Source organism: Oryzias melastigma, linkage group LG3 (genome assembly GCF_002922805.2).
Source record: "Oryzias melastigma strain HK-1 linkage group LG3, ASM292280v2, whole genome shotgun sequence".
Classification (NCBI taxonomy): Eukaryota; Metazoa; Chordata; class Actinopteri; order Beloniformes; family Adrianichthyidae; genus Oryzias; species Oryzias melastigma.
The window spans coordinates 21976483-22003099 of NC_050514.1; the positions used below are offsets into that span (position 1 = coordinate 21976483).

The 26617-nt window shown below is 40.4% G+C and overlaps 1 protein-coding gene and 1 long non-coding RNA gene across 3 annotated transcripts in view; one reads left to right on the forward strand and one right to left on the reverse strand.

Annotated features, from left to right (window-relative positions):
- kif26ba (kinesin family member 26Ba) overlaps nucleotides 1-26617 on the reverse strand; it is a 91457-nt gene that overhangs the window by 4735 nt on the left and 60105 nt on the right. Inside the window, exons 6-26 of the mRNA XM_024295416.2 lie at nucleotides 24635-24850; nucleotides 23756-23849; nucleotides 15330-15475; nucleotides 14968-15084; nucleotides 13279-13465; nucleotides 12115-12307; nucleotides 9429-9600; nucleotides 8641-8979; nucleotides 8361-8531; nucleotides 8141-8276; nucleotides 7819-8041; nucleotides 7618-7719; nucleotides 7391-7518; nucleotides 7136-7315; nucleotides 6740-7029; nucleotides 5964-6627; nucleotides 4961-5886; nucleotides 3668-3921; nucleotides 3414-3548; nucleotides 3120-3334; nucleotides 9-274 (exon numbers count right to left, since the gene is read on the reverse strand). Of these exons, the coding sequence (XP_024151184.1) occupies nucleotides 9-274; nucleotides 3120-3334; nucleotides 3414-3548; nucleotides 3668-3921; nucleotides 4961-5886; nucleotides 5964-6627; nucleotides 6740-7029; nucleotides 7136-7315; nucleotides 7391-7518; nucleotides 7618-7719; nucleotides 7819-8041; nucleotides 8141-8276; nucleotides 8361-8531; nucleotides 8641-8979; nucleotides 9429-9600; nucleotides 12115-12307; nucleotides 13279-13465; nucleotides 14968-15084; nucleotides 15330-15475; nucleotides 23756-23849; nucleotides 24635-24850 (5154 nt within the window). The remainder of the gene's footprint in view (nucleotides 1-8; nucleotides 275-3119; nucleotides 3335-3413; nucleotides 3549-3667; nucleotides 3922-4960; nucleotides 5887-5963; nucleotides 6628-6739; nucleotides 7030-7135; nucleotides 7316-7390; nucleotides 7519-7617; nucleotides 7720-7818; nucleotides 8042-8140; nucleotides 8277-8360; nucleotides 8532-8640; nucleotides 8980-9428; nucleotides 9601-12114; nucleotides 12308-13278; nucleotides 13466-14967; nucleotides 15085-15329; nucleotides 15476-23755; nucleotides 23850-24634; nucleotides 24851-26617) is intronic.
- On the forward strand, nucleotides 182-24917 carry LOC112160689. 2 transcript variants are annotated; one of them, XR_002921717.2, is made up of 4 exons: nucleotides 182-316; nucleotides 3754-3940; nucleotides 23620-23726; nucleotides 24788-24917. It is a non-coding gene; the product is annotated as an uncharacterized LOC112160689 (long non-coding RNA). The 2 variants fall into 2 exon arrangements; XR_004947378.1 differs by lacking the exon at nucleotides 24788-24917 and having other exon boundaries at nucleotides 23620-23757.

Sequence of the window (26617 nt, forward strand, 5' to 3'; positions counted from 1 at the left end):
CCTCTCACCTTGCTTCCTCCTTTGTCTTTCCTTTTCTGCAGCCTCTCCACATCATCTATTTCATACACTTTGATCTCAAAGGTTTCTGTCGTCATGCTCCCACCCCGGAGGTTTGAAGGCGCAGGGGGTCCGAGCGGACCATCTACCCAACATGCACCTTGGCTGGATGATGAAGAGGAAGAGGAGGTGACAGCCTGCTTGGACGAACGTTGAGGAGGCGATGAAGACGAGGAATCCAGCGTCAGGGCTGGAATGAGACGTCGACGCTGAAGGCCTGGCGGAAGAAGACAGGAAGTGAAAGAAACCAAAACTGAAAGTTAGTATTATCAGATAATTATTATACACATTTGTTAATAGTAACTGAAAAAAAGAAATGATTTAAATTCCTTGTAAATTGGTTTTTTGAAGTATCAAACAAAGATGATTTTATTCTTTATTTTTCAATAATACCTTTAAAAAAGTCTTGATATTTGATTTCTGAGCTTCAAACATTATGTTGCTTGAAACATCTCCTTTTTACATTTCTTGTCAAAGTTTAAATGTTTTAACCTCGATTATTTTGATAAAATCATGTAAATAAACAGCGGGGGAACCGGTTCTTATGCACCAATACGATGAAAGCCCACCACCGATTAGAAAAAAGAAGAATTCTAAAGCATCACAGAACAAACCATGAATGAGAAAAGAAGCAGCTACAGTTTTGATCATAAAATAGTAACAAATGAGTAAAATAAATAAAATGAGTAATAGACTGAGAAATTGGTCTTAAATTTCGACATACATTAAAAAGCTCTCAAAAATTCTTCAATTGAACTTGAATAAACTTGTAGGAACCCTGGTATAAGTGTGTATTTAGTGGTTTAATTCAATTCAGACCTGAAAAAAAATAACATAATTTTTCAGAGATTTAGGGCTACAAACAACACCATTTCTATAATGCTATGTTTAAATACTATTGTAGTGTTTTACTACACACTAACAATTGAATTCTTTGCTTAACTTTGGGTTAGAGTGAATGAAAATAAATAAATAAAAAAAACTTGAGATGATTTTCCATTTGTGATGCTTAAAAAAGGTGTCCGTCTACAGAGAAAACCTATTTTATGTCACTTTGAGAGCATTCTCTGTTTCTTAGGAGGATATAAAACATCAAATAAAAAAAAGGCAGGCTTAAATTCCCATATGTTCCTCCCCACCAAAGTTTATTTATCTATTATTCAAGTTACTGTAAAAGAAACGATTCGAAGGAAAGATTAAATCAATGGAAAAATGCAAATTAAAATGGAAAAAGTTTCCATGAGTCTTTTAAAGTAAAGAACATATCGTAAATCAATGTTCTTTAGTGTGTAAAACAGTAAATGCTTGAGTTTAACGAACAGTTTGAATTGTTTTTACCTCATATGAATTATGCAACATGTTTTTAATCAAATGCATTTCCAGTGCTGTGTAAATGTGGGCAGATGCCTCTCAGCAAAGACAGTGTGTCAAATCTGGCCTTTCTGTGTTTGCAACTTCTGACATAAACAAGTTTCGTTAGGACTTTATAGGTTCTTTTCATGATAACAGAAAAATAATCAACATGAACTGACAGACACAGGTCTAGAATCAAGATAATGACGTGGAAAATCAAATAAAAAGCATTAAGATTATAAGTTAATGAAATTTAAGTTGTGTATTTTAATATAATATTTCTTCTTTATTTAACCACATAGAGACCCTTGGAGACCACTAACTCTTTTGCTAGAGTGACCTGTCCAAGAGGTCAGCAGCCCATAGAAAAACAGCTAATAGAAGAAAGTTGAATAGAAAATGAAATAAAAGCATAAAACTGTCATAAGAGTAAAACAGATAAGAGACAGAAGAGAAGCAAACAGCTTCATCTCAGTTTTTAAAGTATTCCTTTTTCCCCTTGGATTCTCTATTTTTATGGTTCAATTCTGATCTCAAGCTCCCCCCCACCCACATACACACACATTCAAACTGGTAGGAAAAAAAGCTCACGTTCACATTTTACATTCAAATTTCCAGTCATGTCGACAGAAATGAGCGTTATCGCAGGAACTGAGCGATAAGCGCGTGAAGGGGAAGAAAGACCTGATCTTAATAAGACCGCAGCTGTCTTCTGGTGTGACTGCGTCGCACAAAGGTCAAACAGAGACATTTGTGTTTTGTTAGAACGCTGAATATAAATGGACAGAAAAAGAGTGCAAGCCTGCACAGGGGGAGGTAGAGAAAAAGAAGGAAATGGAGACAAACGGCTCAGAAGAAGCAGAAAAAGATGAATTCTTGTTCGTGTTTTGACTTTGAAAAGGGTATCATCTTGTAATAACATTTATTTTTATTTCTCACTGTATCTTGTGTGGCAAATGTACAGTTTAATTGTTGTAGTTGAAGCAAAATGAAGATATTTCCATATTTAGTGAGTCTATCTATAATTCTAGGACTTCCCTCCAACATGATTCCATGCACATATCCACTGTCAGGCTTAAGCAGAAGAGCAATTTAGCAGATGCATTAGCACGCTCTGCATTGTGTTCTGGTGAATATATATTCATTAAAGCCCACACAGACACGCTCACTTATATTTCACAGATGGGTGAACAGGGTCACCTTTCCTACCTGGAGCCTCCTGCTGCCGCGGCTTTTGTACCTTTTTGGCTCTCATTGTGACCAATAGATTATTCTCACATGGCTCTTCTTCTTCTTCTGTCATTTGAATTTTTTTCTGTTAAGTTTTTATTTTTATGATAGATTCAGAGGGGAAGCAGTTTTTTTTTCTTTAATATCAGCGCTCAGCATGGTAGCTGAAAAGGGAAAAATGAATAGATAATGGGGATAGATTTGATGAAAATGGTTCGTAGTGTGATTGGATTTTCCTCCACTGATTTAAGTCTTGATTGTGTATTTATAAAAAGCAAAAGTCTGTGAATAGATGTGGTTGTGGTCGTGTCTCTACAGGGGGATTGTGGGATCAAGAATTTCCCATGAAGCTTTGGATTATTCTAGCAGCTTCTTAATTTGGACACGTTGGGTTTGAACTGATAACTTAAATTATTTTTGGTTTAAAGTCTTAAACAGAGATGGGTGTTTGAAGGGTGTTTTGAAGTGTAAGCTCAGACCTATGTTGCTCCTGTTCTTCTTGCTGCTCTTGGAGCTCCTCCGGGAGGAGGTGGTGGCTGAGCTGTGCTCGCTCAGGGAGTCTTGAGCAGATGAAGTGCTTCCTGTGTTCTCGCTGCTGTCTCTCAGCATGCTCTCATAGCCGCTGCTGCCTCCGCTGTGGTAGAACAAGGCCGTCTTCCCCATGGCTGGAGGCAGCTCACCGCTCAGCACACTACTGTAGGGGTGAAATGGCATTGCAGCTTCAAATAAAACCCCAAAAAGAAATGTTTCAGGTTTGGGCGCAAAGCTTTTACCTGTTGTCGCTTGCATGGCCGCTGCTGCAGCGGTGTGGTTTTCTTGGCGCGGTTATCTTGCTGTAGGGGGAGGGTAGTGTTTGCACCACCGCAGCTCTTTCCTCTGCAGGACCATTCCCTCCCGCTCCATCTCCACTAAGAAAAAATAATATGGAAATAAATTACGTCTTTGCAAGTATTCCTATGTTATCTATCATTTGCTTTAGATATATTGTTGATATTCTGGTTGTCAAACACGATAAAGTCCAAATAACCTCGTCCCTCCCCCTTTTTCCTCTGCTGGATCCGTGCTTCCTGCTTGGATGTGATGCCTGGATCTGGATCCTGCATTTCCTTGAAGGAGCTCGGAGATTCTGCTGTTGACCGCACGCAGAGGCAGCTTGGCTGTCAGGCTCCCTCCCCGACTGCGGCTCAGAGACTGGGTGGACCAGGATCCAGGAGTGGGTCCCTGCTGCTGCTGCTGCTGCTGCTGCTGCTGCTGCACCGGACTCTGGACGGAACTCTGTGGCTGAAGAGACATAAAAATGGTTGGTAGACACAAGGATACATAGTCAAAAAGCTTAGGCTACTCATGTGAACGTAGTAAAGCAAGGATTAAAATCTACTAAAAGCTCTCCTGAATAAAACCATCTTGACCTGAGATTTAAAAAACTCAACAGAGTCAATTTGATGCAACAACAGTGGGAGGAAGTTCTAAAGAAGAGGAGCAAAAGCTTGAAAGGAGAGATCTCCTCTTGTCTTAAAGAAAGTTTTTGGAATGCTTAAAAGATTCTGGTTGGAAGACCTCAAAGATGTGGGGTTAAAAGGTCAGAGATGTTGGGGCTTGACCATGCAAGGCTTTATACACTAATATATAACTTTTAAAATCAACTAAATATTTGATAGGTAACCAATGTAAAGCAGACAACAGAGGAGTGATGTGTGTTTGCTTGCTGCTTCCTGGTAAAATTCTTGCTGCAGAGTTTTGGACAAGCTGAAGACAGTTTGTTAAAACAAGTAAAAAGAGAATCACAGTAAACGCGAAGAAATAAAAGCATGAATAATTGTTTCCAGGTCAGATAGAGACAAAATTCTTTTTAATTTTGCCATAATCCTCAAATGATTAACAGCAAAGTCTTAATGCTCGTTAAAAAATTCAACAATTTTTTTTAGTTTATAATAATAATTTTCCGGGAAAGCTGGATATCATCTGCATTGAAATGATGTGAAATGTGGCTGAATTGGTTAATACGTTTCCTGAGAGGAATCATATGTAAAATGAATTAAATAGGGCCAAGCACTGAACCCTGGAGAACGCCACTAGTTATTTTTTCTATTGCAGAGCTTGAGGAACCGACAACCACATTGAAGGTTCTTTCACTAAGGTACGAGGGGCCCCACAGAGACCGTCAGTGTGTTATAGTCAAATAAATCAATTATGCACATCTTTCCTGAAGATCTCCTTACTCTTTGCTCCATAGTACAAATCAATAGTCTGTTAATCCCAACTTGATCATACGATATTTTTCATTTCAAGTAAGAAAAAGGTTTGTTTATTGTTGGGTTACCTTTCCATGAGGTGGAAGACTGGAGCTCCGACTGGTCGTTTGGCTTAAAGACTTGGTAGAGAAGCTGAGAGTCTTTGTGCTGGAAGCAGACAGGCTCCTGGTCTTGGGGTTGCTGCTCATGAGCAGTTTGTTGACAGCTGAGATCTTTGAGGTTCCGCTGCTCTTGGCGGGCGACTGCGGCGCGCTGCTCGGACTGGCACTGCCGCTGTAACTGGGGCTGCCAGTGGGAGAAGAGACGGACGCCGCACGGGTGATGCTGCGTCCGGTCCGAGGCATGGTGCTGTCCCCCTTCACCCCGCCTCCCCCCCTAAGGCTCTCGCCTCTCTCCAGGGAGAAGCAGTCGTAGTGGTGGGAACCACCGTGCGAGCCGTGGACCCGCCCCAGAGAGTTTGTTCTGTTGGCAAGCTGTTCCAACTTGGCGCTAAAGAGTCTACTGCTGTCGATGCTGGAGCCGCGCTGCCTGGTGACTCCGGCAGCGTCACATCCAGGCATGCCTGCATCATCTGTCGAGCTGCTCCGTGATGAAATGGCGGATTGAGGAAGAGGGCTGGCTGCCCTGTTCCGCTGGTCCAAACTGGACTTTCGCACTGGTGGGAGCGGTGGCATTCCTCCCTTTTTATGGGAGAAAAATCCCTGTTTTCTGCTTGAACTCCAGCGGTCCAGGGTGGCGCGGGGGCTGCAGGGGTTTGAAGTGGTGACACCGAGGTTCTGGTACTCCATTCCACAGTCTAAGCCGTCATGACGGTTGATTCGGTGCCACCCACGGGGAAGACTGGCTGTCCGGTGGATGTCCGGGTTGTAGCAACTTGCAAAGCATTCACCTTGAGCAACATTAACGACCATCTCACATCCGTCAACCACTCTTTTAAAGGAGTCTGAAGATGAAAATACCTCCTTGCCAAAACCAGAGTTGCTATAATCCCCACCTGGAGAAAGAAGAATATTAAGGAAACTTTGAGAAAAGATCAGATTTAAAAATGGTCACAAGTAGATTGTTTCTTACCATCCCTGCAGGGAGAACCTTGATGATCCTTACTCTCTCTTCCACCATTGTCTCCTGGGTTGGGTTTTAAAGGCTCTATCTCACTCTTCTCTGGTTTCACGTCACATCCTACAACACTGGATGTTTCCTCCTCCAACCCACGTTTCAACCAGGGATCCTCAAAGCTCATCTCACTGGAAATAGAAGCTATTGATGGTGCGTTGGACTTGCCTGCATCTTTCATTAAGGCAGTCTTTGGTGATGATGAAAGGATTGTGGGCTCCTTTATGACCATAGGTTTGACAGCCACACACGGATGAACACCGTTGCTCCGGCTTGTCAGAATTTGAATGTTGGTTGTAGCCATGGATGTGGGCAGTTTTCCAACTCTGGGTGTTGGGTCTTTATCAGACATTGACAGAGACAATTCCCCCTCCAGACTTCCTCTTCTTAGGCCTTCTGTGCCTGGATAGCTAACCAAGCTGTCGACTCCAAGGTCTTGGCTGGATTCTGGATCAGCCAGCGCCTCCCCTTGTTGACTTCGGGACTGGCTGAAGCTGTGGAGAGACTGATCGGCTTCACTGCTCATGCTCAGATCACTCATCCAGGAGGAGACGGAGGAACCGCAGGAAGGCATTCCTGTCCCAAAGGCCTCGCCTTCTATCCTCAGCTTGGCCATTGCCACCTGCAACCAAAAATGGATTCCAGCCTCTGATTTCAAGCTCTGGTGCTAAATATTTTACCAATTTTAGGAAACAATTTCACAACAGGGACCTATTACAACCATTTAAACATACCTCTGCCATGGCGACCACCTCTTTAACCCCTGAGGTTGTGACAGGACCTGGTGCCATGTGATAATCCCCCAGTGCTCCATCAGAAGCACTCATGTTGCTGATGGACTGAGACTCTGGAGCAAGAGCAGCTTCTGAGCCACAGTCACTGTTAAAGCTGATGATGCTCGTTGGACGACAGGACAGGCTCTGAGCCTCAACGAGAGCGGTAAGATCCTCGTCGCCCACAGAGTGCACCAACTCATCATCAGCAAGAAACACAGCTCCAGCAGATGACGCTGCTGGTCCTGAGGCTGCAGGTTGAAGACAGAAAAAGGAAGAAAAAAATTAGTTATTCGTGTCATTTCGATAGCGCCTAAGCTGTTTGTGCATTTCAGTTGGTGGTATATTTTCCTTCACCATCCTTGAGTGTGTCCAGAGGTATGGGTGGGACATCGTCGTCACAGAGCGTCTCCGCTGAGCCCAGACTGGCAGACAAAGAGGCAGTTGGGTCTTTGATTTGTGGGCTCATGCCAGCAGGAGAAGTCCTGGACAGCAGAGAGTCCGTGGAGGAGCGGCCGCTGTCTGCAGCTAAGCTGTCTGCGCAGACACACATTCATATTAATTATCATTAGCAGAGGACACTGTGATGAGACAGTAAAATCTTAAACTTACTATCTGAGGTTATAGCATCTGAAGGCTGGGCGTCTTGGGCCAGAGTGTGAGAGGATAGAGACGGTGAAGCGGGCATCACGCCTTTCTGAGTGTACACCTTACATCGCTGGGATGGGGATGATGGAGGCCTAAGAGGAGTCAAATATGATGATTTTTTTTCATATTGGCATAAATACTCAATGTGTTTTTCTTTTTTTTTTTAATTTTACTGTATATTTTTTCTATACCTGTATTCTGAGGTTTTGGTCAAGCTAGCGATGCCCAGACGTGGTGATCCAAGCGGGCGCCCCTTTCCATCAGTATTCACTCCCACATTCAGATTCTCAAGGCTTTACAGACAGATGACACAAAAAAAAAAAAAAAAAAAACGTTGATTGACGTACTTTTTTTTCTCTCCTCTAGTCAACCAGCTTATATACAGACAGCACCTGTCATTTAAGTGAGAGTTCAACGTCCTGTGGATGGGATTGGAAGTGAGGCTGCTGCTTCCCGTCACACTCCGGGTACTCGTAACCACGGGGCTGCCAGAAGCCTGAGCTAGGCTGTGGATCATCGTCTGGGCCAGCTCTGCCTTTTCTACAACCTCTCTAATGTCCTGCAGCTGCTGGTCATTGCTGCTTCTTCTCAAAGCTGCTGACGCAGAGGAGAACTCTGCTTCCCAAAGGGCACAAACGTTAGATCACAAAGCAGATTGAAACCGGGTTGCAACATTAACGGAGAGAATGGGAAAACTTTGCTCAAAGATCTTACCGTTCTTGGTTTCTGCGTCCAACACTGCCGCAGAAGCAGGAGGGACAGCAGAGCTGGAAACAGACGAGGGTAGACATGACTCTTGTTTGGCTGATGGTTTGGTGGTTGGAATCTCCTCAAAGGGAAATTTGGTAACCTGCATGAAAGAAGAAAGGAATATTAAAACATTTTTGATTGATAAGTATAAAAAAGGATGGATGGATGGATAAGTGTCGGCTACCTCCTCACTCCCATCAATGCAGTCCAGTCTCTCTTGAAGCTCAGCAAAGGTGTTGCACTTCAGACATTCACCCCCCTCCTCTGGAACTGGGGCCAGCGGCTGACCGAGCAGCGACTGGGAGGGCTGAGACTGTGGCTGAGACGGGCCGCCGGGCTGCTCGTCTGCCTGAGACTGAAATGCAGGAGGAAGAACCACTAAGGCATGAGTCACATCGTCTTTCTTTGCATAACTATCCCCACGGACGCAGTTCATTGTCAAGATATTAATATTGTCCAATCACCTTGTTCTGCGCGGCAGCTCCTGGACTTTGAGAGGACGTCTGATGCTGCTCTGATGTTTTTCCTCTAAGCAAGGCTGGAATTATTGGTACAAATTCAGGCGGTCCCTCATTGTCCGTCAGCTCTCTGTCTGACACCGCAGCACCGTTTGGGCCCACATAAATCACTGTGTCGCATGACTGCTCACTGCTGGAGTATTCCTCAGGGTCACTGGACAGCTTCAGCAGTGGTAGGTCAGAGTCTGTGTCGCCACGGTGATGGAAGGGTCGCAGGTGGGTGGGACGGCGCATGCGACCCTCCTCACAGGAACTTTCTCCTCCTGAGGAGCTGGAAGTGTATTGCTGCAAAGAGATTAAAGTATAAAAAAGAAAGTAATCATCCTTTCCATATCAAGGTCAACAAGATAAAAGACCTAAAAAATTAAAGATCTGACGTGAGATTTTTTTTGTAGCTTTAGATATATTTTTTTTATTTGCTATTTTACAAGTATAAGATTTTCTGCTGCGCTGAATCATTCAAATGGCAGGGGAGATGGCGTCAGCAACAAAACGAGAGGCAAAATGTAGAAAGTATTAAATCCAACCCACCACACTTCTTACATCTGAGGTTATCTAAAATTCAATTTTAGCACTTTCCATTAACACACTGTTTCATCCTAAATCTAGCAGGTTCACTATACAACACTCAAAGTGGGCATCTCATAAAAAAAAAAAATCTTAAAAACTACTTAAGCCATAAAAATAAATGCTTAAACAATCATCATTGCATCTTAATGAAGCATCAAACTCACCACCGTGACTTTTGTTTTCTTCTTTTTCATGCGGAGAACACGAGAAGCAATTTGGATGGTGGAAAGGGTTTCTGAGAAATCTCTGGGTAAGACCGAGATGTGAGCAATCATGGTGGTCCGGCAGTTCATGTTGCCTAGCGACTCCCTTAGCAACATGGTCAGCTTGCTGTCCCTGGTTACAGATATACACCGAGATGTGAGCACTCCAGACAGGTTGGAAATGGATACATAGTCACTTAAGTGTTTGAAGGCAAAAAGAGAAGCTTTTCAAGCAGAAAAACTCTCACTTTGTGAACAACACATCTTGATTAGTTTCTCCTGATCTTTATGCTAAATGTGATGCAAAAAAAAAAACTTCAGTCTGTGAAGAATCACTATGAAGTCTAATATTGAAGGATGGTCTGACTCTTGCAAAGAGGTTTACATTCACAGATGGGGAGGGAAACTAGGCTGTTTGTTTAAGAAAAGACTTTCTCCTGGGTGGGCCACTGCAGTGTATTGAGGCCTAAAGGCTGACAGTGAGTACGGCTCCTCGGTGGCCTGTTATCTCATGCTGTTGTCCCCCTTTTTTCTTTTTTTTAGAAAAAATAAAAAACACAGCCTACAGTCAAGTCTCTCATACATGCACTTTCACATGCACGCTCAAAGTATGCACCCAGTCCTATCTTGACCTTCTCTTTTTCATCCTTCCTCCCTTTTTTCCTCCGCAGGCTTTCACAAACTCCTCCTTTTTTCTCCCTCACTCTGTCTCTATATCTTCATCTCTCCCTGAGATTAATGTAGGTAAACTCATGACTCATAAAGTATTCATCTGAATATTAATTCAAGTGCTGAGCATGTTGGATTAGATCTTAACTTCCAGCCTGTGCTAGATTTATTTTCAGGACTTAGCCAGGAAAGATGACTGCACATATAAAAACTAAACTCTGTCTAGAATGAACACCTGCATCACAGAAAATGCATTCTAAAACCAGAGCATCCAGAGAGGACATTTATATAATCTCTGACTTGCACATGAGCTGACTATTTGGAACCTTTTTTAGGTTTACTTTAATGCAGAGCTATAAATATAGAGCTGAAATTATGACTACATCAGTCGGATTAGAGTCATAGAGTTTCCTGTTTAGAGAAAAGTCGAGAAGAATTAAATGTAAATATATGAATGAGCCATAAAGTTTTGATTTTTAAGCGTTTTAATGTATTTTTAATACCTCAGCATAGATGTTTTTCATTCATTTTCACAGCATATACATGTTATATTATTAAATTACTTTCTGGCATTTATTGTACAGATTGAAATTTCATTTTTAGTTTCAAAACCCTGAATATTTATCTGGAAAACTATGGAAAGCTTTCAAAACCCTCCACTGCAAAAGGCTGAAAATTTGTGTTATGGAAAACTGGGTGACATTTTTGCACAATTGTACTAAACTTTTAGTATGGCAATGGCTGCAGCAAATAAGCAAAAACACGGCAAAAATTAAAATATTGAAAGCCACTGCTCCCCTCGTCTCTTTTACTTTTTGCAATGATAAATAAAAGCAATTCAAAAACTATAAAATTGCTTATTTAAAGCCCCACTCTGATGAAAATTGTGTTTTTAGAATGTTCTAGTGGCATTTTTCTGACAATAAAGAACATATGTTAAGAAAATTAAGCTCAAAATTGTATTTTTTAAATTTGAATATTGTGAATCAGGACCAAACAAATAAAGGCTGTTGGAAAAATAACTTATTTGTGACTTAGAAATAAAACTGGGTGAGCTACAAGCTTTTTGCTCGTAGCTCATCACCAACAGTGGACAATTTCTAATGAACTCCTGCCCCCCTGCAGAAACTATGTCCTGGAAAACGACACAGTTTTTGGAATTTTGGCTTTAAAAAAAATGCATATTTGTAATTAAAAGACCACTGGGAACAATTTTAAAAGAGATCAAAAGATGATCAGAGTGGGACTTCAAAGTTGTTGTTTGATCTCGATATTAAATCAAATAGTTTTTCATCTATCAATCACTTTAGTCCTCCTGTATTTTCTTTATTCAAAGTATTTTTTTATTTCAAACTGTGCTTTAAACAAATACACCAAAAGATGTAGAACAAAGAGTACTAAAATAATCCCTCCACTCTCTGTCATTGGTCGGATTTGACCGTTTCTAGCAAAGCTTTACTTTCATCTTCCGCGCAAATGTTAACTGTTACTTAGTTTGCAATGTAAATTCAGAAGAGGATTAAATTAACCTGGCAAAGAGCACAGAGGTACACAGCCTCAGGAGATTGGAGGAAAAAGTGGAACGGAAGGAAGTCAGTGGAGTTTGAATAAGGTCTAAGGAGGACCCACATGATTTACCTCCTCTGACTAAACTGCACTGGGCCTGATTTTTACCCCATTCCATGTGTTTATGTTTTTCACTTGATTAGCTTCAGTCTGATTTCTACTCTGCGCTCGCTGCCAGTCAGCAAACCACCAAAATGAAAAGGATGAATATGGAACAGCAGCTGTTGTTGTTTAAAACATTAAGTCCCCCAAATCTGAGGTACCTAGAGGAATCTGCCTCCTGCTTTCTTTTCCTCCTCTCCTTCAGCTCAAAGCATCCTGCCATCCTCCTCCTCCTTTCTCAGTTGATAATTTAACTCATATATTCTGCCTTTTTTTGGACTCTCCCACACACACACACACAGATGCCTACTTGTATGGGATGTGTTTGCTCCCGTTAACCAGAGCCAGGATGACGTTGCCCAGCGCAGACAGAGACAAACACAGCGGGGCTGAAGTGGGTGAGGAGTTCTCCCTGTTTTTGCCTCCTCCTCCTCCACCCCCGAGCTCTTTAACATCACAGCTGCCCAGATCCAGCAGGTGGAGGCGACTGCGACCTCCCGACACTAGCAGATGCAAGAATAGATGAGAAGACACATCTATTGTTAGCCAAAAAAATTCAAGGCAGTTTCTCCAACATCTAACAGTATCAAACCACAACACCTGGAATACATAATGGTTTTGAATAGGTCAAAATGGCATAATCAGAAGTTATTCATGACCTGCTGTTACATTTCAGCATGTGTGTCAGAGGAAAACACATGACTGCAAAAAGGCAGCAGGTTTTAGTGGATGCGTTTGTGCACACAAGTGTGTTATAGACACAAAAGAAACAGTCGATTTAAGCATCGAACATCACTGTCTGACCATAAATTGTCTGCAAATTGTAGAAATAATACAGGAAAGCAGCCACTAATTGCTGCTGTATAAATAAGGCAGAAGTCAAGCGTGAGCAGAGTCTCCTATCACCTGAAAACACACCTCGAACACGAGACGACTGTTAGTCACTGACGTTAAATGAGGCCCGGATGCTTGATTTGCACAGATGACCTGTTACAGCACATTAGCCATATTCAAAGCTGTATGACAGAATTCTATACGTACATGCATTTACCATGTTTATCTCAAACACACGCTTAGGTGCAGGTGTCACTATCTGTTTGCCAAATACATACGCATGTTAAGAACTCTACACATCATTTTCACCTGAAACATTTCATTTGACTTTTGTTTTCCCAACTTTATGTAATATTTTGTGACAACTAATTAAAAATCAGTAATAAAGATCAAAAACAGAAATACTTATTGTAGTATTTTTGCTTTTAGTAGTTGGATTTGTCATAATTCTACATAGAAATCACACAGCTCTCCGTATCAGACAGGCAATAATCAAATTTGTGATATAAAAATAAACATGCTGATAATGTGGCGTCTGCAGCAGGCGGGAGCAGCAGAGTCTGTAATACTCTGTTCTGATGTCTAATTATTGATAATTATCAGGAAATGTGCGTCAGGTAATAACCGTGTTGGGACTTACTCCCTCCTTTGCCGGTCTTTTCCATGCGGTACTGGTAAATGTGTAAAGTGAACAGCATGTGAGAGTTCCTGTGCTCCTCCTCTGCGGTGTCGGGGCGCTGGCTGCTGTGGCGAGCCGCTATAGCCGCATCCAGGAACCAGGCGGCCTTTTCTGGGGTCGGAGCTCGGAGTTCGGACTGGTTTTGAAGCTAGAACACAGCGGATAAAGATTTCACAATAGGAAGGGAAGAATTAGGCTGAGAGAGCACCTTAAAGCCTGTTAAAAGGTGCTGTGAGCAGAGTTAAAGGACTGATTGGCATTTTTTAATTTCCCTTCTTTGTGAATGAAAGCAGAGATTAGCTCCGTGTTTCTGTGTGTGCGTGAATGTGTGGCTGCAGGATATCAGTACTGATAAGATTATGTCAGATTAGTTGAGAATTACACAGATGTGTTTGTGTCAGACCCTCTAATCCTATAAACATGTAACCCCCCCCCCCACTCCCCCCGTTGCTGCTCAGTAGTTTCTGGCGCTGTTTTCCCACAGAGACTATTCCTACATCTGCTCTGTGAATACCTGAACATCAGCATGATGGTGACAGCAAATTTTAAAATCACTGGTGTTTTGAGTTTGGATCATTATTGTTAACTTCATACATCGAATCTTAAAAACAAATCGCTCAGATTGGAGCACGATTCGACAAATCATCCTGCGTGTGCTCCTCAAAGGTGTGTATTTACTGAAATCAAAAGCTTTACAATCCTTGCATCCATTGAACTTTTTGGAGAGTTTCTGCTTAAATTTCTTTGCAGGATGTCAGAATATTCTCCCAGAACATCTGTTTGGATGTGAACTGCACCCTCAAAGATAATTAGCTTGAGGGTGGTCCAAAGGTTCTCAGTAGGGTTGAGGTCAGGAGAGCATGGAGAGCCACATAATTAATTTATCTAATTTTATGCCAACGATGCAGAGGTATTCTTTGCAGCATGAGAAGATACATTTGTGAAAGTGCTCAGTCAAAAACTTTTTGGTCATTTTCTCACCGACCAGATCTCTCCACATGATTCAAGCCCAAACCATGACTCTTTCGTGCTGACGTCACAGTCTTGATGGCCATCCAGGGTTGCCCGGCACTCATCAGTGAACGAGACCGTTTGAAAATGAGTCTTCATGTATAGCTGGGCCCACTGCAGCTGTTTCTGCTTGTGAGTGTTAATCAATAACTGCCAGCCTCTGGAGGATCCTACACCTCCATGTCTGTGGGACTCCAGAGACACCAGCAGCATCAAAAATGTGCTTGCTGGTCTTTAATGGCATTTTAGCAGCTGCTCTCTTAATCTGAGGAATTTGTCTGGTAGAAATCATCCTCATTTTGCCTTTATTTGTACAAACTTGTGTGTGCTCTGAATCAGCCACAAATCTCCTAATACTACGATAATCATGCTTATGTTTTTGTGAAGTATCCAAGACATTCAACAATTTCACCCTTTTCAGAGATTGCTTGAAAATGTTAGTCATCTTAAAAATGTGGAACATCCTTCTTTAGTGCTTTTTCCTTTAATTGAGCAAACTAATCATCACAGGTGTCTTAAAAAAAGAATTGTATCTTTTTGACACTTAAAAACAATTTGGTTAATAACTTGGAACACACTGTAAATCCAAACTTAAAATATTTCCTTACAGCAGGAATTTAACATCATCTCTGTGTGTACCTGCATGCCACAGATGGGGTCCTCACAAAGGTAGACTCCAGGTGACTGTCCATCTTGTAAACTACCTGTTGCCACCTCAGACAGCAAGTCCTTCAGGTTCTCCTCCTTCCCCCAAACCTGAACACACACGAAGGCGCTGAGTGACAGAGTTAACCACAGTCGACATTTTCAGATTTATTTCAGAATAAAATCTGACTTCACATTTGTGTAGGGAGATTTGGAATATATCTTAATTAAAAAGATTCATACATTTTCATCCCAAATCGACAAATAATTTGTCAAATTGCACATCTCAAATGACTTTCAATGGCATTTGGAGGTTTAGTCATTTGAGAGCTGAAAACTGAAGTTTAGCCACTGACCTCGACAGCAGACACTCGGACAGAAAAGCGTGCTCCTGTTTTCTCCTTCCTCTCATTGATGAGCTTGAAAAGCCAGGAGATGGCACACGGGATGATACCCAGAGTCTGCAACGAGTCATCACGGCCGATCATCGTGTACGACTTTCCTGGAACACACAGAAAAACGATGAATTAAGAGAAGATGTTAAAAAGCTAATTACATTCAAGTGTGAACGTAAAATTCTTGCTCTGAGAGCGTCTGAGATCCACCTCTTCTCTTACAATAGTGATTATCCCCCTCCCTCTCCCACTGCGGCTGTCAGGAGATCAAAAGCAGACCTAAACAAAGCCATATGTCAGCGCTAACAATTGTGCACGCTGAAAAAACAGAGGACATCAAACGACAAACTCCTGTGACGGCGTGTAGAGAAATGTATCTGATTTGTTATGAAAGAAGATGGAGGGGAGGTTGTCATTTACGCTGCAAGTTTACATTTTTCTCCCTCAGTGTTGCCACCAGCTGTCAAAACACTGGAAAGTTTGATGCTTTATTACAAAAGTTGTGTCAAAACGAGACGACATATAGACATCTGAAAAGAGAGAAGCACTAGGAAAGTTTGTTCAAATTACGTGACACCAAACCGTCAATGCTTGACTGAAAAGCAGCAAAAATAAACTCAAATGTGGATAAAACATGTGAGCATTCTGCATCTGAGGGGATTGAACAACAAATAGAGGCAAAAAGTGTGATTAAAGTGCACTTCAGTAATGCAGTTTTTAGCATTTATGTGTAAATAAAGAAGAAAGCAGCTGTTGCAACTGATTGTTTTTAAGAAGATTTTAAGACTTTTATTCTGAAAATAGATTTTAACCTAAAAATAGTGCTGGAAAATACAGTAACAAAAAATTGTATATCGCGATATTCATTATTTTGCATCACAATAACAATATAGATCACAAAAACCACAGTAAAGTATATTTTCAGTTATTCTCTGGAAAAAAATTACCAAAAGAAATGACTTTTCTCTAACTTTGTCTTTTCAAGTAACATGTAACCGAATCATCACAAATGAGAAACAGTTTTTAAAGTGCACAACAGTTTCTTTGTAGGAAAACACATTTTTTCACAAAAGTTCAGCAATAAAATAAACAAATAAAAACGATAGAAGAAAAATGGCGCAATAAACATGTTTCTAAATATTGAAAACAGCTGCGAATGTCCACAGACTGGACCAATTTTAAAATCCTGAGAGAATGTCAAACTTTATAATAATGAAACAGAAAAATATGATTTTGATGCAAAGTTCATCTGAATTATTCACAAGTCTCATAAATGTATTTATTTTAGCACAAACTTCCCAAACATGACGACAGAGCATATGACCATCACCTCGTCTGGACATAAACTTTTCAGGTCAAACACATACAGAAAGTCCATCATGATTTAAGTGAGGACCAATGATGCTAATGATCCTTATGATGTCAAATATGATGGAGTGAATATGTTGCATTGACCTAATCAAACTCAACCTAAACCAGCAATGCTAGCAATGCTATGATGAAAAAGAAACAGAATTCTAGGAATAACTTACAGTGAGATATCTCAGCACGTTAATGTAGTTTTGGGAGCTTCTGTGTAATTCTTTTTAACACTGGGCTTTTATTATTTAAACTTCTTTTGAAACATTTACCTGCTCAGAGAATCATGTAAGACATCTTTGCTCTTTGAATCTAGAATTTCATCATGCATGTACCAATGAAAATTAAGCCTTTTCCTATTATGCTTTTATAAATTAAGGACCAGTTGAATTTTAAATATTTCTAAAACCTCAGCTTTGATTATTATTGAGAAGTGACTGTTAGTGACAATTTTGTTCCAAAACCACCCTATATATTTCTTGTCATTCTTTCACATATATCAAATAGAAAGGTTTATTGTTGCTGGAGCTTTGAACATGTTAAAGTGCCATTCCAACTATATATATTTTTATTGTAAAATTGTTCCCACAAATGATTATACATGTTCTCCATTATGAGAAAAGTGCTACAAGAACATGTTAAAAACACCAAAAACACAATTTTCTTTGAAGTGGGTCTAAAAAGATCAATTTTATGATATTGTAAAAGCTCTTTTAACTAACTGAGGCAAATTTTCTTTGTGATTTTGGGCTATATAAATAAAATTGAATTATCATTATATTGTTTTTAGATTAAATCAACAAACCTGTGTGGTTTCCAAATACTTTGTTTCTGCAGAGCGCCAGTAGTTCATTAGAAATAGAGTTGTGGAGAAAACTGTTGGTGTGAAGTAAGCCCTCCCCCATTTCCCATCATCTCTCTGTTTAGGGACTTTCCCTCCAGCCCTCACAACCCCAACCTAACATTACTGGTGCAACAAATATGGCGAGCAACATCAGAGCTACCCTGCGGTACAGTTTTGAGCCAGATGACAGACGAGAGAAAGGAAGATGGACAATGGATCAGAATGAAGTGGAGCAGGAAGCTTGTGGTTCTTTTATTCAATCATTATTTAACAAGGAAAAAAAATCCCATTGAGATCCACTGATCTCTTTTGTAAGGGAGTCCTGGTCAAGAGGCAAAATTTACACACCCAAGACATTTTAATACACTTAAAATACATAAAAAAATAATAATAATCAAGTAAAATAGAATAAAATGAATAAATTAGTTTATTAATTCATTAAAACACCTACAGGTTAGTGATTTCATTACCAAATTCTAAATTAATAATATCAAACTGTGGAAAAGTTATGAGCTTTGAAGGTGCAATTGTTTTTTGTAGAAAGTTCCGATCTGCAGGTCCCAACTCTTGGGACTGACAGCCAGTAGAGACCAGAGAGCGTAAGGTCCATCAGATCCACACTCACACATGAAGGGAGCAGCTGCATGAGTCCCTCGTTTATAAATTTGTGCCAGTGTGTAATCCTACGAACAGCTAAGGCTGGCCAACCAACTCATGAATACAATTCACAGTGATGAGTTTGAGCGCCACAATTCCTTACGAAACACAAAGAGGCATAAAAAACCGAGTCAAATGTGCGCAGAGCCTGGAGCATGTGTGTATAAAACATCCCTATAATCTAAGACAGGAAGAAATGTTGCAGCAACAAGTCTTTTTCTTGCATGAAAAAAAAAACAAAGCTTGTTTCTGAAGTAAAAACTCAGTATTTAAGTGCAGCTTTCTCACAAGGGAATCGTCATGCTTACATACTTTAAAGTATATATTTCAATAACTGGGCCATCTGGAGCAAACAGTAGCTTATTAATTTATCTTTTATGTCACAGCTACAAGCTTTTTCCAACTGCATTTTTTTGTCTCCTGATTCACAACAATTTGAATAAAGAAATACTCAGAAATGCTATTTTAATCTTAATTTATTTTATATAATATCACAAGAACTTAGTAAAAACACAATTTTCATCAAAGCGGGTCTTTAAAGTTTTTGCACCCCAGTTTATCTCCAACTGTTTTTAATTGCGTTTCCGTGAGTTGGAGAGTGCAAAACCGTGAAGAAGTTTAGACTTTTGGTGAACAATGAAACTAAATGGCAAGTGTTAATGATAGTCATTTCAGGCGTGCCCAACTTTTGCCAGAAATTAATGCTGCATTCATGCAGTACAAATGTTATGAAATTGTTGCTAATTTGCATATTTTCCTGTAATTTTGCTCCCTTAGCAATTTACTATGATGCCATGAACCGATAGCTGTGTACTCGTATGGTATTTGTGTTATGTGGTGCTGAAATAAAGAAACAATCTGTCGTGTAAACATCTTAAGAAGGCTTGTGCTGCTTCAGCCTCCTTTAAGCAACACTGCACCATTTACTCTGATTCATCTGATTTGATCAGTTGATTTGTTTTCATTTAACTTATCAGCAGATGGGCCGCCTCAGTCACGATCGCTCCACCACTCCCGTACCCACACAGAACACGAACAAACTCCTTTCCTTTCTTCCCCCTCTCCTGAACGCAGGCCTGATCACTCGTGACAGAGTCTGCAAGCATATGTGAGCGTCCACATTTTTTCCGTCTGTTGTGACATCTTCAGGCTGTGAAGTCATGGTTTTCTGGCTGACTGCTCCACTGACTAACACCACAGCAAAGTCACAATACACTTCAGGCAATAAGAGCACGAGTTTGTGTGTGAAGCACGCCTATGTCTGCGCTTGATGTTTATTTGTGCTAATTGGTCACATCAAGCTGAGACACTGATGCTATCAAAGAGAAGACGAGGTGCAAACGAGATCTAACAATCCTCGGTATAATCACGAGGTGGCAAAAACTCTGACAAATGTGACGAAAATTTAAACAAGTTAAATTTCATTAGCTCACTTTTTTCTGGATAAGTTGGACTTTAATTTAATTTTACAGGGAACTTGCCCACTGGCTTATTTTCTATTACCTCACTGTAATTATTAGAACATTAATGGCTTTGCACTGCAGTTTCACTGAGACTGTGGCCTTAGGTGAAGCTGATCTCTGATAGTGATCTCATCCACAGCAGCAGTCATTTCAACTTACAATGTGAGAAAACAGTTAGCTATGTCTTAAACCTTTTAATTACAGTTGTCATGCTGTCGAGATTTGGCTATTTTTGACAAAACATTTGAACATAAACATAAAATCTCATCTTAAGTAATGAAACTCTGGCCAAGAGAGCCAGTGGGACTGATCCAAGCTGAGATAGTTTATGTTTATGCATGTCTAATACCAGACCAGTAGGATTTGTTAATTATAGCTCAGACCTTCTCTCTGTGTTTAGTAATCATTTGTATTCCCATGCATGTGTTTTAGTAGTGGATCCGTGCCATAAGGGATTATTGCAAGCTTTTTTCTGTATTTTTTTTTTTTTTTTTTAACCCAAAGGACCCAACCTCAAAGAAGCCTGGCTTGCAGATTGGCACATTTAGAACTGCTGCTTCAGGAAGACTCACACTGACCTACAAAACCCTGTAAATCAAATTCTGAACAATAAAAAAATGGGCCCATTTAATCCAAAATGAAAGAGCCTCATTACCGAGTAATGTGATCTAATTTGTGCAGGGAGACAAAATGAAGTCAACCACTTTATCTGGGGAAAAGTCTCTTAGCGTGCTCTTACTTCCCCGCCCAGACAACTGCAGCACACATGCTCTGCAGCAACACACATTTTATTTACAAGACACTCAGTGTGTTCAATAAAATTTACACAATGTCAATTTTTCCTCGACACGACGTTCTAGGTGTGAAACAAGGAGTGTTCTGAAAAGGTGGTGAAGCCTGAATGCAGAGAAAACAGGTGACAAAAACTGTTATTTGTTAAATACACAAATACCCAAGATGGAAAAAACTGTTAATCCTCACATTTTTATACGCAAATATTAGATTAGAAAAACATAGAAACCATTAACTTAAATAAGATGCAAGATGTGTCTTAATGAATGAGACATCCCTTCTCAGTTAGTCTAATGCATGCCTATTGCTTCATTAACTGTTACACCATCACATTAACAAGTTTATACGTCGAGCATTGCCTAGATTAGCAACAGTTCTTAAAGGGCCACACACAAACGTGTGAGGGGCATCGACACACACACACACACCAGCTACTTAAGCTTTTAAATCAGATAAAATGAAATATTAAACTATTTTTCCATTCCTGACAAGCATCAAAACAGATTTTTATGACAAAAATATATACTGTTCTATACTGTTTTATTATTGTCGCCCTTCCTGAATTTTCTTTGAGCTTCCTTCCTGAATTTTTGTAAATGAACCCCTATATGCTGGAGCCACAAATACAACTGCCACCACATGATGTTGATGGGGAGGCATCGGCAGAATCTTCAAGACTCATGCCGCCACCTGAAAATCATTGGTGTGTTCATAAATGTAGACGGTGGCAATTAGATGGCTGTCAGCTGCCCAGTATCTAAAAAGAGGGCTATTCTGCACATCTAGTCATTTGCAACTCAGATTTTGAGCAAATATTATAATTTTGTCATTTTACACATTTATAGACAAAATATCTCCCAAGAAAGCACAATGTACTGTCTTCTTCATATTCTTCTCAGCATCAACCGCAATCCATCAATACGCAGATCTCTGAGTTGTTGTGGTATCAACGCCATGATGAGTTTTAGCAGCATTAATGCTGTCTCTCCATTTTGACTCACAGTGGCTGGGATCTCTAGTGACGTCTGGTCATCGCCGGGCCCTCGTCAACAGTCCTCCTTGAGTGCCCTCGCTGCTACAGTACGACTTCTAACAATGACACGGTGGCAGTACAGCGGCAGGAGGGATGCTGGAGGATGGCAGTCTGAAATCGGCCAATCAGACGATTGGAACTTTGGAGACCCTCCTATCAGTCAATTATCGTATTGCTTCCTTCCTCCCACCTGCCTGTCACTGGACTGCTGCTGAGCGGCCTCCAAATGTGCCCAGACGGCTACTGACTGATGTCAAAAAAATTGTCCAGTCGTTGTTTAATGTGAGCTTTTTCTTTAAACCTTAACGGCCACCGCACACCATGTAAAAATGTGACTGCTGCCTCCCAATTACAAATGCTGCCCCACAGCCACCTACCAAAAATGTTGCATTTAGGTTGTTGTGCGGTGTTATGACTGTGTTCTAATTAACTTTTGTTATCTTTTAATGGAGACAAACTTTTTGTGCTTTTGCTACACATTTTTCTTAGTTTCCTTCTATGTTATGCTCCAGATCCCCCTAGACAAAAAGGGGCGTAACATAAATTGGGGGCTCATCCGGGATCACCTCCAACTGATTTCACCAGCCAAGGTCTGCCTAAGGGTTAGAGCACCTCCTGCTCAGTTCACTAAGTTTTCAACATGCTCTCGATTTAAAAAAATTCCAGCAAATCACAAAAAAACCACAAAGAAAAACTGTTAATAAAACATTGAGTTCAGATACAACAGAATTTAATGAAACCCAAATAATTTAAAAAGTAAAAAAATAAATGGATCCTGATAGTGAACAGATCCCGGACGAGCCCCCAATTTATGTTATACTCCTTGGTTACCCCTAGACAAAAAGGGGCGTATCATGCAGCAGCATTTTGGGATTTGTGACTGTCGTCTTGACATGATTGACCAAGTGTTAAACTGAAGCACAGCTGCAACTAAAAGAGAAGACTTAAAAAAAGCCCATTCTTATCAACAAGCTTTTTTTTTTTTATATTTTAAAATTTGAACGCACCACTCCTAGCATACCTTCAAAGTGTTTAAACCTTTAAAGTCAGAGGAACAGCTTAGAATGAAAAGAGTGACATTAGGGCTCAGGATTTGATCGCATCCTCATGAACAGAGTGATTCATTTCTGGTCTTCACCCCAGTAGGTTTTATCTAACCTCATGTCAGCATTTCTAGAGAATTAGCAACCTGGATCACTTCAGCAAGTTACTAACAATAAAATGGTCCCTGAAAACAGATCACCCACTGCCTCTGGCTGCACTGCAGAAGCCATTTTTAGAGTAAAGCTGCCAATTTGGCGAGTGGTTCTGTGGTCTCTTCAAATGAATTATGTTTGCTCTCTCATAATGTGCTTCAGGTATAGAAACCGCAGCCCATCTAGTACGAGGCTCTGCCCACATAAAACCAGAGCTGCGGTTGCAAAGTCCACTTTAATTCACACATATCAATAGACAGACAGCTCTGTGAATTGTGTCAGCCGTGAAAAAAGGATAATATTCTTTTGTGTGACTTCAGGGGAGCTTTCAAATATAAATCCTAGTTGTGAACATGATCTCATCTATGTGAAATATAATCAGTTTTCATAAACTACAGTCACAATGATGTTATTGTTCTTAAATCGCTCCGTTTTTCTCACAGATGTTTCCTGGCGAGCTCAAAAGGAGAATTTACTGCTTTCATCCGCCATTCTTTGCTTTTAGGTAGAAACTGGATGTACAGAAATGAGTGTCTATAATGCAGTCATGACGTGAGGGGGTATTATAGGATTATTGATCACAGAATTCATTGGGTATTATTGTACAGCAGCCTCTCAAACCAAGAAGGACACGATTGTTTGTTTGTGGAGTGGAAGCACAGCAGGGAGTGATCTGAAGTTCAACATTTTGTGCCTTTTTTATGAGTTTTTCTTTGATTGTCAGGGTTCAGATGTGCAGCACTGTACAGTAAGGGGTCCTGACCCCCTTTTTTTTTAAACAGCTTTTCTTAAAACACTTTGGCTTCAGCGGGATTAAAGCGGTAAAGAGGGAGACAGAAACACAGAGCAGACTGAAAAAGCTTTGAGCTTGAGCGGACACTAATCCTCTTCCCTCTGTCTCTGATAGATGAGGGCCAGTGGAGACGCGGCCAAGAGAAGAGACGGATGCTCTGACACTCCCGCAAACATATGAAGACTGACGCTCGAGCCGCACGAGCTCTGTTTCAGTAGACGGTGGGTGTGTGTTTGCGTCAGACTGTTACCCAATTTGGAGTGCCCGAAGCAGAACACGCATCCATCAGCTCCATTCACCACCGACTGAATCACCTCGGCGACTGTTCCTGCACACACTTCAGCCTGAACACACAAAAAAGAGAACACAATGAGAAAAGATGCACAAAAACTAAAAAATAACGTATGATGAAGTCATTAAGAATAATAGCATGTTCACACTGGAAACACAGTTTCCTATAAAAAGCTTCCATGTTCAAAGCTCTAGTATTCACACGGAGCTACGCAAGTTTTTAAAGACTCACTGCAATAATAAAAATGCGTTTTTGCTGTTTCTAACATGTTCTTTTAGCATTTTTCTCATAATGGAGGACATTTATAAAAGAATTTCAATATAAAACTGTGTTTCTGAGTATTTCTTTGTGAAAATCGTGCTGGATCAGAAGCTCTGGTTTGTGATTCAGCATTTACCATGGGATGGCTAAAGTCTCCCTGCCCCTCTACAATTCTGACAAATAGATCCATGCAAAATGTGATTTTGTATTTGACATCTACAGTCAGCATCTTAGTTTAAAGTTTAAAACTATCAGGAAATGGAGGCGTAGCATCCAAAATGCAGCAGAAACACATTTACTGAGCAGACTTAGACATGACAAAAAACATGAAGAAACAAAAATGTGATAAAGAAGATAATAAAAAAGTGAAAATCAGGCACTTTAATACACTGAGGGTAACTAACTAAATTATGACGGCTGTGAATGATCAACCTAAACCTGACGAGACTGACAAGAAAAACAGACAAAAAGCAAAGAAACATCACAAAAATTAAAGTGCAAACTCCTCACAAAAACTGCAATCAAATCCAGTCTTTTTAATTATAATTCCCACATTTTTCCCCTTAAAACTCTCACCTGTGATGCATCAGGAGGGAACGCAGCATCAAAGGTGAAGATCTTTGGCGGGACTTGATTGGCTCCTGCTCGTTTCTGGGAAGCAGCGTTTGGCGGCTGATTTGCTGACGGGTCCATGATGGTGATTTGTTTCTTCCTGGTGTCAACTTTCAGGAAGGAACTGGACTCTGCTGCGTCCGAATGAGACACTGGACACACCCGGACCATCACTTTGACCTGCAGATGAAACCAGAAGATAAACACAACAAGAACATGAAACAGCTGTGAAAACGTGATTCAGAAAGATGCTCTGTCATGATTTGCAACTGTTGTTGTGCAGCTTCTTCTTTAAGCAAAACACACACAAGAGGATGAAAAAAATACAAAAATACATTAGCTGAGTTAATTTTTTCTGGCTTTTATTTTTAAACTTTTGCAAAGTCAAACATCACATTTACATTTTTAATGTTATGCAAGTCTGCAATGTTTCTCAGTAAGTTCTCCTCCTTTCACCTCCTACTACCTGTCACTCTTTCCTTCTATCCTTAAGCTCCTCCTTTGTTCATTTTAGCTCACCGCCACACAACAAAAGCCTGAATTGCAGGCATCCAGTTTTAGCTCACGCTCATCATCTTGGTTTTGCTTTCCTCCCTCTTCTGTCACAAAGAGTTAGCGCAGGCAGTTCACTGTCTGACAGCCACGGCTGTTCTCTTTGAACTCAGTTGGAGCAAAATGCTGTGTCAGCACGCCTTCATCAGCACAGAACATTTTAACACGTTAACAACCAATTCCTCTGTTAGCTGCAGATACATTAAAGTTTGAGGTAGCCCTGAACAGTTTAATGATGCATCTCATCCTCCTGCTCATATAGGCTAATAAATATGGATCTGAGTTTTTTGGTTTGACTCGGTTCATTCTGTCTCTCAATTTGTTCAATGTGTTATTTAGTTAAGAGGAGCTGGAGCCTATCCCAACTGTCAAAGAGTTCCCCAGTTTGTTACAGATTCAAAAACATTTTCTCGTCATAGAGCTAATGTATTCATCATGTTTTTTTATTCACTTTTCCACAGTTTAGGCCAAATAAACAGATATTCACTTTAAGCAGAAACATTTGTGACATTTTTTTTTTTTATCTTAGTCTGTTTCTGTATGATCCCTGTGGCAATAAAAGTAATTTCTGCTTTAATTTAAAAAGGTTTCTGTGTGTAAGTTGTTGCATATTTTTTCTATCTTCAAGCCCTGGTGTCTTTTGACAGATTAGTGCACACCTGTTTTCTGTTAATCGCCTCAGGTGTGTTAATTACTCCCTGTGTTTATCACTGTTGTCACAGTTCCTGTCCACGTGTTTGCTTTAGAACCTCTTCTGTTTACACTAGGGTGCATTGTTTTCTAGCATTTTTTGTTTTTTGACTGGATAAATAGTCGGTTCTCCTCATGACCTGCTTCTGTCCTGCATTTAGCTTCTCCACCTGGACTGCTATGATCTGTTCTCCGTGGGATTTACTGCAGTAAGTCTGGTTCATAGATCTGCATCACTGGTTGTTTGATTTTTAAATTAATTCTCAAGAACTGTGCAATGTTTTTTACATTTGTTCAGGATTAACTGTTCCCTCTGGCATAATGTTAGCTTACATATTTGTGGGATAAAAAAACAAGATAAAACAGACAGGCAGGAAAAAAAAAAAAACATTGAGCAGGTCTCACAGCTTGGAAGAATCCGCATGAATGCATCATTAGTTTTGAGCTCACTGAAGGAGATTTAAGGGGAATTCACAGATTTAACCTCTCAATTTTGTGTAACAACTTTACTCTGGAGGGATGACTTCTGATCAGATGAGACCAAGAAATAGATTTGGTTTTAATGAAAACTAGTGTCTATGATAGCACTATTGAAACTCTCAGATGAAAGAAAAGACATATTGTGCTTGATTTGCTTCTATAATCTTGTCTAATAGCATGCTAAAAATGACAGAATATCAGCAATCCAAGACTTTCTGGTAAGGT